Raw genomic sequence first — 12694 nt, forward strand, 5'->3', positions numbered from 1 at the left:
AGGGAGGCAATTATTCCCTTTGCACAAAGTTTCAAAGCAAATAAATTAAAAAACAAAGGTTTAAAGGTAGTATGGTCGCAAATGGAAAAGAGGAAGAAACACAAATAAATGGTTATATAGAGATGTAGCTCTGAAAAATTATATTAATAAAAGTTAAAGTTTAATAAGTTTTATGGTTCTCTTTACTAGGAATACTTTAGAGAATAATAACTTAGTGTAGAAGTACTATCTAATAGGCCTATACACAGTTTAGTTTTACAAGTGACTAAAACATTCAAACACATTTGTATAAACCAAGTACAACCTAGGGCTCTCGCTTGATTCAACAGCAAATTGTAGGATACATTTAGAACAGTTCAGAGAGCTTTGAAAAAATAATAGCATTCTGATGTAATAACCTTGGGAAGGTAAGTCAGAAGAAGAGATGGGGTAAAGTGCTAAGGCCTTCAAACTTTAAGACCAATGAGAAAGGAACACACTGGTAATGACTGTTCTGAGCTAAGGAAATCTAGAGTTATTAAATACAGGAAAAACTAAAAGAAAATTGAGAAGTACGAAGTCATTATGCCAACAGGAAGGCAAAAGTAGTTGAGCCCCAAAAAATGTTCTCAAGAGTCTAGATTCCAAAGCACCCTCAACAAAATGAAGTTGTGAGGCATAAGTATACAGGAAGTGTAAGTTAGTTAGGAAGCCAAGAAAAGAAAGTCAAGGGCTGCCTAATTGAATTACAGACCAGAGGATAAAAACCTACTAATTTTTGGAAAGTGAAGGGGTCTGAGAAACAGAATGTCGTGTAGCTATAAGCAAATAGGAAAAACATTTTAGGTAATTGTATGAAAAGTAAAATAGAAAAAAAGAAGAGACTTAGCATCCAAGGGTCTCCAATTCACGCATTAAAAAAGTACTAAACTGATCTTCAAGCTTTATCACTCAGATTTCTGGGTAAATTATGGTTAAAATAGGCAGGAGAACCTACTAAAAGGGCTACAGAGCTGTATCCTGCCTCACCTGGAAGCATCTCCTCAGGGCCAAGTAGGAGAAAGACAGGTGAAGTTGTCCAGGCCAAGTTGTTGCTTACATACCCTTCATGGGTTTGGCTGAGAGTAAAACAGATCTCCTGGGATCTGTGACCTCAGGAAGAGGTAGCTCCAGCTGCACCTGTTTAGCCTCTATGTCACTGAGCTGAGAACAGCTCAAAAGAAATAAGGAGAAAGGAGAAAAGGTGAGAAAAAGAAAGTGCCATCTTTTTCCCTATTCTTCCTTCTCCAATTACCCATTTTTTTCTAGTAGTGACAACGGGTTCAAATCCACTATCTTCGTGATTTCCTATGTTTCAGGAGAGTTTGGTTTGGGCTAAAAAGAAAACTATTAAACAGAGTTATAATTGTTTTAGCGTCACGCTCTACTCAAATGAGCCAACTGGTAGACAAGCTTAATACAAAGGGCAAAATTAAAAGAATAGACATTGCAGGAATACATAATAAACATTTCATTAACTTAATAAACATCAAGCATTCAAAAAGAGAACACATTCACCCTAGAGACTATTCAGCCATGAATTTGAGGCTACACAGTGTTTTGTCCTTGCTATTTCTATGAACTATAGTTATTTTCACCAATTACAGCAACTTTCTTTGCTCTATGTTGGTACTAAATTCCTTTAGATACTAATTAATGTCCCATAACAATATCAAACCTTCTAGAGCTTAACAAGATTACTTAATGTGCTAATCATCCCTATTTAATTTTGATTCAGACAAAACATTTAAGTATCAGTAATATTATATTACGTCATTAAATTGAAAATGCAAAGATGAATGAATACCAGCTAGCAATGTATTCAGAGTTTTACATCACTGAATAAGTGTCAGAAAAAAAAATTATTTATTCTTATATTAAAAATAGGAACCTAAGCAGAAAAAAGGACCTCAAAAATAAAGACAGCGCCAGAACAAGTTCTTCTATGAAACTGAAGTTAATGAAATCAACACATAACAAACCATTATTTTTATTCCACCTGAAATGTGATTTGAAGGCAGCTTCCTTCATGTGATTAAAGCATTTTTAACATCCAAAGTCATGAGCAGAAACAAATCAGAGGAATTTATGTTTGGTTGTTTAAAAAAAAAAAAAAAAAAGACAAATTTTGCCATAACAGACTTATGAAAATACTTTCTAAAGCAAAATGTTTCGGATAATTCACTCTTTCTCATCTTATTCACCATGAAAGGGAATTCTCAAGTCCAATTATTCTAAGCGATCAATATTTCTACTACTAATAAATAGCTAGTGAGACAATTTCCAAGAGAAAAATGCTCAGCATGTTACTACCAATCTGACACCAGAATATTCAATTAATAGAGAATATAATTGAGGTTCAGAAAGATGACAATAAATTATAAATTGTTTGCATATCATACGAAGCAGCTTACCTTGTAGTTTTTTCAATACAGCAACCTCCATTTTGAGAACTTGCTTTGGTTGTTGAGCTGATTCCACCTTCAGGGCAACATTTTCCCTGGTAAGCATGTCCAAGGCATCGTAAATTTCTCCAAAGCCCCCACCCCCAATCTTCCTCAACTGCATAGGAAAGAAGAACATACACATGCAAAATTACTAGAAGTTTCTAACTGAAAACCAATTAATCTCTGATATTTAATATATAATTTTAGTATTGCTATTTTATGATAAAAGAGCTCAATATTGTTACATTAACCATGAACATGCCAAGAAGAAAACAAATGCCTAGAAGTAACACAAGAACCTTTTCCAACAGGTTTGTTCACAAAAAGTAATACAGTTTTTTCAGCCATGAATGATTTTAAAATTTGGTCTATAGCCAGCTTCAGAACTGTCACAAAAAACACAGTATCTGAAAGCTTCACTTCTCACAAACACCCCTTAACAACCAAATTTGCTGTTTTAATTCTAAGGAGATCATTTGAAGACTTTTTAAACCATGAAATCTTATCTGGAAACTAGTTGAGACGTGTATGTGGGGAGACTGGAGATGGGACTGGGGCAGCCAGAGCCCAGCCCTCTCTGCATCATTTACTCTCCTCTTAGAGGCACCAACCAGGCTCCAAAAAGCAAGTGGATAGCTCTCCTGTTCTAAACTATCCCAGAGTTCATTACATATCAATATGCTCAAATAAGAGTGAACATACTTCCTGATAAAATGTCGTTAACTGGGAAAATATCAGGATCTCTGTCTCAGTATTATAAACAAGTTTTGAAAAACTACTGACAACTAGACCTGTAGAACTGTGAGAAACTGGGGTAGGAGGAGGATGGGTAATATACTTCAAGCCAGATACAACATGCAATTATTAGCTTTCTTCTATTTCTTGAAACTAGGTCTTCGCCTTACCAAATTATCAAACATCTAGGATGTGATATAATGTAGGTAGTCATTACTTTACAGAGTCCTAAATCCTAACCACCCCAGAGGCTTTACCTCAAGTCCTACTCTTTTTCCACTGGGTCAATACAGATTACTATAGGATGATTTCTTTATCTTCTGAATTTCTATGGAAATTATTTGCTTAATCATTTAATTAATCATTTTACTAGGCTAAATACCTCAGATAGCCCTTGAGTAAATACAACATCCTGCTTAACTCTTATGTTGTTTAACTTTCAATTGTCAATGTCCTAGCCCCATTTCAGTAAAACTAAGCTTCTTCGAAGATAGGCACACTCCATTTATTTTTTGTTTCCCCCATAACATTTGGCAAAGTGTTAACTACATAACTACTACTAAGCAACTATTCATTGCTTTGGGTATACGAGCTATAATCCGTCCTCATTCTAGTTTGGTGATGGGAAGAAATACCATGAGGAACTCCTGTATGATCTTGGGATTAAAACAAAGTTCCAGAACTTAATTTCAGTTAAATAAATTACTCTTTGTTGGGACTTGATTGGTACTTCTAATTCTTTATATTTTGTTCATTAAACAAAGCCTAGTGTAACTTAAAAAACTCATAACTGGTACCATAAGGACATCTTTTTAACTGTGGACTGTGATGAGAGCTGGCTTCGTGCTTTACCTCACAAAAGACCTTACTAAATGATGTCCAGGCAGAAGTAAGTGATTTTGTTCCTTGGTCTATTACTATAATGTCATTTGAACAAAAGTAGAGCATTAATTTTTTATTGAGATTGACAAAACCCTAAGACATCGATGCTAATGAGGTAAAGAGACAGAGGCAGTTTAGTGTAATGGGGGTGTGAAGATTTGGAAAAGAATCAAGGAAAGGTCTGTGGTAGTTGTGTTTTCTAAACATAGCCATAACAATACCACTCATCCTTTTTGCACCTCTTCAGTGTGACTTTGCCACTCCCCATCAAGAGGTAGAGTCCATTTTACCACCCCCTTAAATCTGTGTGGATCTTGTGGCTGCTTTAACCAACAGAATATGCCAAAGTAACATTATACGAGTTCAGATAATAGCCCTTAACCAGCCTTGTAGCTTCTGTGTCCTGTCTCTCAACAGCCAGCCACCATGGCATCCTGAGAAACCAAAATCCTTGATGAGGACCTAGAAAATGAACCACTAGGTTGGAGGATGAGGGAATTAAGTATCCCTAAGGCACCAAAAAGCCATGTAGAAATGAATCTTCCAACCCAACCAAGCTTGCTAGTGCCATATGGCTAAGAGATAAACCACCTAGGCAAACTCTTCCCAAATTCCTAATACACAAAATTGTGAGCAAAATAAATGATTGTTTTAAGCCTCTAAGTTTTGATGTAGTTTGTTACATAACAGTAGATAACCATCCTTAACAATGAGCTAGTGATTTCTCATTAAAAATGTCACCATGCCTTCCAAATTTGGGAAACATGTTCCACACATAAATTAGCTCTAATTATCAGGACAGAGCAACTAAGCCAGACATAGCTTCATTTGCCACTTTTTGATGTCTACTGGAGAACAGCCAACCTTTATCGCAGTACTTAGTATACAAAGCTCTCACCAAAGCAACACCCATTCCTGACTTACCTAAAAGATTACCAATTGTTGGAATCTCCCCACACCAGTCCATGATGATGACATGGTCCTTTCCTTATATTTACTAAAGTAAATATAAATCAAAGTCTATTGATTGGCCTAATCAGTAAAATACTGTACTACAGAAAAAAACCTTATATTTCTAAATAAGAATTTTCTTTTTCCAATCTTCTGATAAATTAAGGAAACCATAAAATACCTTTGCTAAACCTGTTAAATGGAAAAAAAACTTTGGATAACAAAAGACTAGGCGGCAATAAAATATATTTAAATATATCTAAAAATAGCTACTTTAAGAGGAGGAGAGATGGCCAATTCCAAGTCTAGGGAAAGGAAGCCATCAAAAGACAATTAGGATTTGTTAAAAAAAATGTCAGCAGGCTACTTGAAGGGTCTCATTTAGTTAAATGAGACAATTTGAGCATCAATAAGGATAAGAACTATCATAGAGTGTGTTTAAATCCATGAATTCTTAATTATATATTTTAAAAATCTCATTGGTCACTTTTGGATGATGCCAGGGAAGAAATTATTATTTTGAAAACTGGTAAATTAAGAAAAAGAATCAAGTAACCATTCTGTTTTCTTAACCAAATTATATCTCAGGATAATCAAATAGTTGATGATGAGAAAGTTTTCTTTATAGATGTACTTCAACTAATAAATGAAAGAATGCTAGGATATCACCAATCTGCAATCCCTGATGAATTAATAGACCTAAACAATGATTATCCATAGTATTAACACCACAAAAATGATGGGCAATAAGACATTATGTGCCTCCAACTGAAAGTTCACAATACCCTTTAGAAAAAAGATGCCTCCACCTCAGATTAGATCTGAACTCAGATGTAATCAAGATTGACTCTGACTCTCTATCTGACTCACTCACTCACTCACTCACTCACTCTCTCTCTCTCTATATATATACACACACACACACACACGTGTGTGTGTGTGTGTGTGTATATATATTACGCACCCATATCTGTAACAATTTACATAAAATACATGACAGAGAAACATGTTAGCACCACATGGAAGCAATCAGAAAAATCCAAACCATGGGAAATTCTACATGCAAATGACCTAGTGTCCCCAACAAATAAATTGTAAAAAAAAAAAAAAGATAGATAAAAAGTACCTAGAAATTAAGAAAGGAACTTAAGTTATGTCAACCAATTACAATATACAGACTTGATATGGATTTGATTCAAACTGTTAAAAATAATTTACAAAACAATCAAGGAAATGTGAAAGCTAGAAGCATACTTAATGATATTAAGAAATAATTACTTTTTTAACTGTGATAATGACATTATGATTATATTTTTAAATGAAGTCTTTATCTTTTAGAGATACTGAAGTACATGCAGAAAAAATGCTAAGGGAAAAGAGTTGCTTAAAAATATTTTGGGAGAGAAGTTAAAGAGATAAAACAAGATCGATCATCACTTGAGAAATGTTTAAGATGGGGCATGAGTACATCAAGATTCATTATATCAATATTGCTATCTTTATACTTACAATTTTCCTTAATAAAAAATTAAAAAATAAAAAAGAGCAGTTCATTGTACTATACTTTTTGGTTTGTTCTTTTCCTAAGTGCACTTTTATTTACCTTACCAGCTATCAGAGGTTAAGAAAATTTACTACTACATGAAGCAAGAAAAAGAATTAGGGTATAAACCAAACAATCATATTAAGAAAAAACTGAAAATAGCTGCTTTAGAAAGCAATATATGTATTATTTCCTAATGAAATGCTATTTTTATCAAGATACCAAAAATTACCCTCCTAAATGTGTTCTCTCTCTCTCTCTAAGATGTATACTCACCACTTTCCATCTTTCTTTGACCAGGATTCCAACACTGAGGATATCCGGCTGCTCTCCTCCTCCACTCATTGCACTTCACTGATATGGTAGAACAGCTACACAGGCATCCAGCTCGCAAGGGTGGTTTCCATTTAAGCTAAAACAAAAGAAACAGCAGCAGCATATCAGGGCTAACTAATTAACACAAACATTTCAGTACCAAGTAGCTCTAATAATCCTATACATTAATTAGGTTGCTTCGTTGGAAAAGAGGGGGACCCACAAACTCAGTTCCAAAATATGTTTAGTGTATATTTTTGAAAAGTACTTATCTTTCCATTACAGATACCCAGCACAATAGCTAGATATAACAAAAACATTACAACACAGATGTAATTTACAATAGCTGAGATTGCCAGACTATAGGGAAAGAAAGCATGGTGTCAACAGCAGCTGACCCAGACAGGCCACTATCCTAAGTACAACATATTGCTAAAGAAAAAGATATGGTACCTAATCTACAACAGCTTATAGTTTAATAGGTTGTAAGTCAGAGCTTATCACCATCTGAGCTAATAAAATTTTAATGTTACAAAATGCACTTAAAATGTATAGGAAGTCTATAGCCACGCTACCCTGAACAAGCCTGTTCCCGTCTGATCTCGGAAGCTAAGCAGGGTTGGGCTTGGTTAGTACTTGGATGGAAGACTACCTAGGAAGACCAGGTGCTGTAGGCATAAAAAATAAAAAAAATAAAATAAGGGATTGTAAACTGAAAAGGTCCTTGCAATCTGTGAGGTCAACCAAGGGTTACCTTGTCTAAAAAAAAAAAATTTGCATAGGAAATAAACATGAGCTACAAAAAAGGGCTGTTGATCAAACTCAATACAATGATATTGTAAGAAAGAAGGATATAAATAACATGAACAGAACACCTTTAGAAAATGAAAAGACAGCAGAAAAATATGGCGTAAAGTAGATGAAAACCATGGCCTAATATTAAAGGACAAACTAAATAAAAGAAAAAGAAGCCTTAAAACAACATAAATCACTAGAAAACTCTTAAATGAGAGAGCTCGGCAAAAGGAAGACATAAGAAACCTGAGCAAACTCAGAAAAGGGTCAGAAGTGAAAGAAAAAAATGAAGACTTAACTAGAAGAGACATGAGACAAGACTCCATACAAATAAGGGAGAAAAGAGAAAATTAAAAAGAAAACTTAAAAGTTACAAGTGATAAATAAAAAGTAAATACCAAATATATATTATAAAAGCCCCCCAAAAAGGAAATCAAAGCAAAGAAATGGAGCAAATACTAGCCACTATAATTAAAAATTTTTTCTATAAATATTAAAAAGGCTAAATCTGCATGTTGAAACAGTATACCACATACCTATGAAAACAACTCAGCAGCTCAACATCAAGACACAGTCTAATAAAACTACTGGGTTTTAAATGGGGAAAAAATTCATTGGGCACCTGTGCAGAAAGTCAAAATTATTTATAATACAAAGAAAATCAGATTGAAGACAGACATTGGCACCAACACCTTATATTAGTAGACAATGGAATTATATATTTAAATACCCAAAGAAATAAAATGTGAGCCACAGAAGTTCTATTTTGTCAAACTAACCTTCAAAGCTAAAGGAAATAGCTATGTACACAGAAGTAAAAGAATATTTTTCCCAGGAAATGCCCCTACATATTATGTAGGAATCAAATACATAAAAATCAAGAAATTGTGGTAGAAGATTTGGCCTGAGGATTGGCCTGGAAGGGCCTAAAAGCAATGATAACTACAGGAATAAGCACCATTGCCTCTAGACTATAGATTCTAAGCATCATTTCCCACTAAAAATTATCAGGGCTCCTTGGAGAAATGGCTTATTCTAGGTCTGGCACAGGAAACGGTGCAAAAAAATTAAATATAGGACATCTTGTCAAATGAGAAAGCAAAAATATTAAAATACTTCAGGCAAATCAAAAGGAAATTTTAGACAACTGAAAGAATTCTCATTTGCCAAAGATGAAACAATTTAAGCATATACACAAATGGTGACTGCAATGATTGGAAAACATGAAAATTATAAAGACCCAGGTTTCATAATGACATTCAAAAAAGAAAAAGAAAAAAAGAAAATTCCTCTTTGGTCAATTTTGGAGGTTGCTAGGGCATAACTATTTATTTTGAAAAGTTGTAAATAAATAGAAATAATAAAGAATTTTACCTGCCTTTCTGGTATGAACAGTAATTCAGAGAAACCAAAGAGATGAAAAGGGCAACTTTTTCCCTAGGGAATAATCACAGGTAATAAATGTGGAAGATAAGATAGAATTAGAAAATCACTTAAAATTAGAAATTCTAATCCCTGGTTAAATAATGAATCTAGGCAATGACCATCAATGGCTACTAATAGCATAAGTTAAAAAATGGATGCAGAACTTTATTGATCAATCTCACTAAAAAGGATCACGAAACATAAGTGCTTCCTGAAATGATACAACAAAATTTTCTCAGTACCATCTATAATGTCTCCTGCAAGAATCTAAATCTAATCAAGCTTCTAGATTTAATTATTAGTTTACAAAAATAAGAGTAATAGAAGTACATGTTAAATGTCAAGATGAGAATAAAAGGAGCTTAAATCCATGATGCTGGATATCATAAAGGACAATATGACCCAGCTTCTCCAACAAATAAATGGCATGGGAAATAAAAAAGCTACCACTACACATCACAAGAAACTATATAACAATCTAAGGCCATAGCTGGCAAGAAATAGAAAAATATCTTTAAGCCTTGAAAGTAAAAAGCATTGTCAATCCAGAATTCTATATCCAGAGAAAATATCCTTCACAGATAAGGACATTTGCAGATAAAGGAAAAGTAAGACAATGTGTTGTTAGCAGAGCTGCCATGAAAGAATTATCAAAGAAGTTTCTTCTGAACAAAGGGAATAGAAGGAAACTTAGAATAACAAGGATGAGGAAAGAACAACAGAAATCTATGTAAATATAACATGCTAATCTCCTCTTACATTCTTAAATATGCTTGACAGTTAAGAGCAAAAATTATAACACTCTGAAAGAATTTCAATGCACATATACATAACTCATAAGATTACTACCAGTAGGTGGGATGTTAGAGATCTATATAATGGTGATTAGGTTTCTGCATCTATTCAGCGTGGTAATATAATAATTCTAGCAGACTGTGAAAAATCAGGTAGGTATACTATTAACCCTAGAGTAACCACTTAAAATAACTGTACAAAAAACATAATGAAAAACAAAACAAAACAAAAATAAAGTAGAACACCGAAACATGGTAAGAGAATCCAAAAGAATGAGAAAGGAATCCAAGCCTAACACTAAAGAAAGTCATCAAGGCACAAGGAAAAAGAGCAAGAAAGGAACAAAGAACTACAAAAAATCCAAAAAAGAATAAAATGGCAGTCAGTACATATCTATCAATAATTACTTTAAATGTATATGGACTAAATACTCCAATCAAAAGACAAAAGGGTAGATAAATAGATTTAAAAAAAAAAAAAAGACCCACCCTTACGCTTGCTACAAGAAACTCACTTCAGATCTAAAGACACACAGAGACTGAAAGGAATGTAAAAAGATATTTCATGCAAATGGAAACAAAAATAAAGTTGGCGTGGCAATTTTATGAGACAAAATAGACTTTAAATGGACTGTAACAAGAGACAAAGGACATTGTATAATGATAAAGGGGTCATTATAACAAGAGGATATATAACATTGTAAAGGTCCACAACCCAACACAGAAGAACCTGAATACACAAAGCAAATATTAAGACATAAATGGAAAGATTAACAGTAATACAGCAATACTATGGGACTTTAACAGCCAATTACATCTATCGATAGATCATCCAGACATAAAATCAGCAAGGAAACACTAGCCTTAAAGAACGGATTAGAGCGGATGGAGTTAATACATATTTCAGAATAGTCATCTAAAAAAGAGCAGAATACACATTCTTTTGAAGTTCACAATAGAACATTCTCCAGAATAAATCACATTTTAAGTCACGAAACAAATCTCAGTAAATTTAAGACTGAAATTATATCAAGCATCTTTTCCGATGTTAGAAAGGAAATAAAAATCAGAGTAGAAATAAATGAAATAGAGACTAAAACCATAATAGAAAAGATGGATGAAACTAAGAACTAGTTCTTTGAAAAGATAAACTAAATTGGTAAATCTTAAGCCAGAGAGGGCCCAAATAAATCAGAAATGAAAGAGAAGTTACAAATGATGACACAAAAATACAAAGGATCATAAGAGAATACTATGAACAATTATACCTCAACAAACTGGACTAGAAGAAATGGATAAATTCCTAGAAATATACCATCTTCCAAGACTGAATCACAAAGAAACAGAAAATACGAACAGACCAATTACTACTAACAGAATTGAACTGGTAATCAAGAAACTCCCAACATACAAAAGTTCAGAGCCAGATGGCATCACAGATGAATTCTACCAAATATTTAAAAAATAATTAATGTGTTTCCTTTTCAGATTATTCCCAAAAATTAAAGGGGAAGGAATGCTTCCAAACTCATTTTATGAGACTAGTATTACCCTGATACCAAAACCAAAGTCACTACAAAAAAAAAAAAAAATTGAAGAATAATATCCCTGATGAAAACAGATGCAAAATTTCTCAACAAAATATTAACAAACCAAATTCAACAATAATATATTAAAAGAATCATACCCCATGATCAAGTGGGATTTATTCTAAGGATATAAAGATAAATCAATATCCACATACTGATGAATGTAACAAACCATATTAACAAAACAAAGAATAAAACTCATTATGATCATTTCAATGCCTGCAGAAAAAGCATCTGACAAAATTCAACATCCATTTATGACTAAAACTCTCAACAAGTAGGTATAGAGGAAACATACCTCAATATAATAAAAAAACAAACTAGGAACTAGGTACACAGGGAACATACCTCAATAAAGGCCATATATAATAAATCCACAGCCAACATCATACTCAATGGTGAAAAGATAAAAGCGTTTCTCCTAAGATCAGGAACAAGACAAAAATGCCTACTCTTATCACTTTTATTCAATATAGTATTGGAAGTCCTAGCCACAATCAGACAAGAAAAAGAAATTGGATAGGAAGAAGTAAAACTGTCATTATCTGCAGATAATATACCATACACCAAAAACCCTAAAGATTCCACCAAAAAACTATTAGAACTAATAATTTAGTAAAGTTGCAAAATATAAAATATATAGAAATCTGTGTCATTTCTATACACTAAAAATGAACTAATAGAAAGAAAAATTTTAAAAAATAATCTCATTTACAAATTGCATCAAAAAATTTCAATACCTAGGAATAAATTTAACCAAAGAGAAGAAAGACCTGTACTCTGAACACTATAAGACACTGATGAAAAAAACTGAAGGCAACACAAATAAATGGAAGAATATAGCCTGCTCACGGATTTAAAGAATATCATTAAAATGTCCATTCTACCTAAAACGATCTACAGATTCCAGACAATCCCTACCAAAATATCAGTGGTATTTTTCACAGAACTAGAACAAATAATCTTAAAATTTACATGGAAATACGAGAGACCCCAAATAGCCAAGGCAATCTTTAGAAAGAACAAAGTTAGTGGCAGCACACTCCCTGATTTCAAACTATACTACAAAGCTATAGTAGTCAAAACAGTATAGCACTGGCACAAAACAGACACACAGATCAACAGAACAAAACAGAAATCCGAGAAATTAACCTACGCTTCTATGGCCAATTAATCTATGACAAAGAAGGCAACAAGAAT

At 33.3% G+C, this 12694-nt stretch overlaps 1 protein-coding gene and 1 pseudogene across 4 annotated transcripts in view; one reads left to right on the top strand and one right to left on the bottom strand.

The window, feature by feature from the left end:
* The window catches only part of TTBK2 (tau tubulin kinase 2), a 116443-nt gene that overhangs the window by 82987 nt on the left and 20762 nt on the right, over positions 1 to 12694 (bottom strand). Inside the window, exons 2-3 of one of the 4 annotated variants that reach the window (XM_016144941.2) lie at positions 6853 to 6988; positions 2433 to 2580 (exon numbers count right to left, since the gene is read on the bottom strand). In XM_016144941.2, the coding sequence (XP_016000427.2) occupies positions 2433 to 2580; positions 6853 to 6921 (217 nt within the window). In that variant the 5' untranslated portion in view covers positions 6922 to 6988. Of the gene's footprint in view, positions 1 to 1008; positions 1193 to 2432; positions 2581 to 6852; positions 6989 to 12694 lie in introns of those variants that run through there. The other 3 variants (XM_016144947.2, XM_016144943.2, XM_016144946.2) reach the window with 3 other exon arrangements.
* On the top strand, positions 7450 to 7568 carry LOC118601379 (annotated as a pseudogene).

The sequence above is a fragment of the Rousettus aegyptiacus genome, unplaced genomic scaffold (genome assembly GCF_014176215.1).
Source record: "Rousettus aegyptiacus isolate mRouAeg1 unplaced genomic scaffold, mRouAeg1.p scaffold_m13_p_3, whole genome shotgun sequence".
NCBI classification, from domain to species: Eukaryota; Metazoa; Chordata; class Mammalia; order Chiroptera; family Pteropodidae; genus Rousettus; species Rousettus aegyptiacus.